Genomic DNA, 3,821 nt, shown 5'->3' with positions numbered 1-3,821 from the left:
CGTGTGGTGGTGGTGTTTGTATACCAACATACCCCAAGATACTTTGTATGCACAACAACAACACGTGTTGGTGGTGTTTGTATACCAACATACCCCAAGATACTTTGTATGCACAACAACAACACGTGTTGGTGGTGTTTGTATACCAACATACCCCAAGATACTTTGTATGCACAGTAACAACACGTGTTGGTGGTGTTTGTATACCAACATACCCCAAGATACTTTGTATGCACAGTAACAACACGTGTTGGTGGTGTTTGTATACCAACATACCCCAAGATACTTTGTATGCACAGCAACAACACGTGTTGGTGGTGTTTGTATACCAACATACCCCAAGATACTTTGTATGCACAGCAACAACACGTGTTGGTGGTGTTTGTATACCAACATACCCCAAGATACTTTGTATGCACAGCAACAACACGTGTTGGTGGTGTTTGTATACCAACATACCCCAAGATACTTTGTATGCACAGTAACAACACGTGTTGGTGGTGTTTGTATACCAACATACCCCAAGATACTTTGTATGCACAGTAACAACACGTGTTGGTGGTGTTTGTATACCAACATACCCCAAGATACTTTGTATGCACAGTAACAACACGTGTTGGTGGTGTTTGTATAGAAGCTGGCGGGATGTTGTTAGCGGATGTTTACACATTAATACCCGTGCTTTGTGTAGATTGTATACATGTATAGAAGCTGGCGGGACGTTGTTAGCGGATGTTTACACATTAATACCCGTGCTTTGTGTAGATTGTATACATGTATAGAATACAACAAAATATTATATTGTTTTATGTTATCTTATTCAATTTATCAAGAGTCTGGTACAAAATTAGTTTATTTAGTAGACTTGTATGTATGCTCACGTTATGTAGACGGCGGTCATTGATACATATAGTTCTGTTTTCTCCTGACGTTGTCAACTTTTGGTTGAAGAAACGTTTAGACTTTTATCTTGTGGTTTTAAACAGAACATTATTTGTTATTATTGATAAATTAAGTCACACGTGTTCAGGATACATACCATTGTTAACCAATAAACCCTCAACGTATGGAACCAACAAACCCTCGACGTAAAGTAGAACAAACAAATCCTCGACATATGGCACCAACAAACCCTCGACGTAAAGTAGAACAAACAAACCCTCGACGTATGGCACCAACAAACCCTCGACGTAAAGTAGAACAAACAAACCCTCGACGTATGGCACCAACAAACCCTCGACGTATAGAACCAACGAACCCTCGACGTATGGCACCAACAAACCCTCGACGTATGGAACCAACAAACCCTCGACGTATGACACCAACAAACCCTCGACGTATGGCACCAACAAACCCTCGACGTATGGAACCAACGAACCCTCGACGTATGACACCAACAAACCCTCGACGTATAGAACCAACAAACCCTCGACGTATGGAACCAACAAACCCTCGACGTATGGCACCAACAAACCCTCGACGTATGGAACCAACAAACCCTCGACGTATGACACCAAACCCTCGACGTATGGAACCAACGAACCCTCGACGTATGACACCAACAAACCCTCGACGTATGGAACCAACAAACCCTCGACGTATGGAACCAACAAACCCTCGACGTATAGAACCAACGAACCCTCGACGTATGACACCAACCAACAAACCCTCGACGTATGGCACCAACAAACCCTCGACGTATGGAACCAACAAACCCTCGACGTATGGAACCAACGATCCCTCGACATATGGAACCCACAAACCCTCGACGTATAGAACCAACTAACCCTCGACGTATAGAACCAAAGAACCAACGAACCCTCGACGTATGGAACCATCAAACCCTCGACATATAGAACCAACAAACCCTTTACGTATGCAACCAACGAACCCTCGACCTATGCAACCAACGAACCCTCGACGTATGGAATCAACGAACCCTCGATGTATGAAACCAACGAACCCTCGAAATATGCAACCAACGAACCCTCGACGTACGCAACCAACGAACCCTCGACGTATGCAACCAACAAACCCTCGACGTATGGAACCAACGAACCCTCGACATATAGAACCAACGGACCCTCGACGTATGCAACCAACGAACCCTCGACGTATGCAACCAACAAACCCTCTACGTATGCAACCAATGAATCCTCGACGTATGGAACCAACGAACCCTCAACGTATGGAACCAACGAACCCTCGACGTATGCAATCAACGAACCCTCGACATATGCAACCAACGAACCCTCGACGTATGCAACCAATGAACCCTCGACGTATGGAACCAACAACCCCCCGACATATGGAACCAACGACGAACCCTCGACGTATAGAACCAACGAACCCTCGATGTATAGAACCAACGAACCCTCGACGTATGCAACCAATGAACCCTCGACGTATGCAACCAACGAACCTTCGATGTATGGAACCAACGACGAACCCTCGACGTATAGAACCAACGAACCCTCGACGTATAGAACCAACGAACCCTCGACGTATGCAACCAACGAACCCTCGACGTATGCAACCAATGAACCCTCGACGTATGGAACCAACGAACCCTCGACGTATGCAATCAACGAACCCTCGACGTATGCAACCAACAAACCCTCTACATGTGCAACCAACGAACCCTCGACGTATGGAACCAACGAACCCTCGACGTATGGAACCAACGAAAGCTCGATGTATGCAATCAACGAACCCTCGACGTATACAACCAACGAACCCTGGACGTATGGAACCAACGAACACTTCGTCGATGAGGTTCTATCCTAGGATTAAGCAGCTCAGGCGAACGCTCTGGTGACAGAGCTAAATCCCCCCCCCCCCCCCCCCACTCTCTCTCCACACAGCCGATTGAACTGTACATGCAATAACTAATATAATGTATATGTTCGTCTTGGGATATCCTCAACAATAATAATGAGACACGTATGACCCAGCCATGTTAAGTTAGAGAGAGAGAGAGTTACCTTATTGGTCTAGTTAAAGTTTTAAGCAAATCTCCCCGCAACAAAACCTTTGATAGTGGATGTTATCATATTATTAATACGCTCCCCCTTTTATTGCTGATGTAATGAGATGATTCTACCAAATTCATTAACTAATTTCTGATTTTTCTGTACAAATTATATTACTTTAAATTATTTCACAAATACATGTAGTTATATTTAATAGTATGTAGTATATATTACTTTTAATTACATCACAGATAGATATATATATATATATATATATATATATATATATATATATATATTTAATAGGGTGTAGCTATATTTCTTACCTTGGTCAAGACAGCATGTATTCCACTGCCGAGTAACCGTAAACAAACGGCCCTCATTGACTGGGTGGTAACTCTCGTTCAACACTGATAGGAATGATAAAGGTATCAACGATATACAACAGAGTGAAACGTTTGCACAATGCGACTCTCAGTTCTTCTATACAGGACAAAACGTACAGGCACGACCCGCTGTGAAGCACCGCCCGACATGACTTATAACAGCTTGTACGTAGAACAAACCTGATCACAAAACAGGCTGGCAAGGGCTGGGCTGATACCACGAAAAGTGTGTGGTGTTTTCTTTAACGACACCATTACAGCCCATTGATTTATTAATCAACGGGTATTTGGGTGTGAAACATTTGGTAATTATGACTCGTGGTCTTCACAGAAAACCTGCTACATTATCTCGTTAAGTAGCAAGGGATCTACATTATCTCGTTAAACAGCAAGGGATCTACATTATCTCGTTAAACAGCAAGGGATCTACATTATCTCGTTAAGTAGCAAGGGATCTACATTA

At 43.4% G+C, this 3,821-nt stretch overlaps 1 protein-coding gene across 1 annotated transcript; it reads left to right on the top strand.

Moving 5' to 3' along the window:
• Positions 1-1,944: 1,944 nt before the first annotated feature.
• LOC121379830 (stress protein DDR48-like) lies at positions 1,945-2,787 on the top strand. Its single transcript, XM_041508481.1, has one exon. The coding sequence runs from the start codon at positions 1,945-1,947 to the stop codon at positions 2,785-2,787; it is 843 nt and encodes a 280-aa protein (XP_041364415.1).
• The last annotated feature ends 1,034 nt before the right edge of the window (positions 2,788-3,821 follow it).

The sequence above is a fragment of the Gigantopelta aegis genome, chromosome 8 (genome assembly GCF_016097555.1).
Source record: "Gigantopelta aegis isolate Gae_Host chromosome 8, Gae_host_genome, whole genome shotgun sequence".
In the NCBI taxonomy this organism is placed as follows: Eukaryota; Metazoa; Mollusca; class Gastropoda; order Neomphalida; family Peltospiridae; genus Gigantopelta; species Gigantopelta aegis.
The sequence above is the reverse complement of the archived record's forward strand: the minus strand, read 5'-3'. Positions and strand labels throughout refer to the sequence as shown.

What these genes read in the sequence shown, in the direction of transcription:
- LOC121379830 (XM_041508481.1), top strand. Translation starts at nt 1,945, where the DNA reads ATGTATGAAACCAACGAACCCTCGAAATATGCAACCAACGAACCCTCG.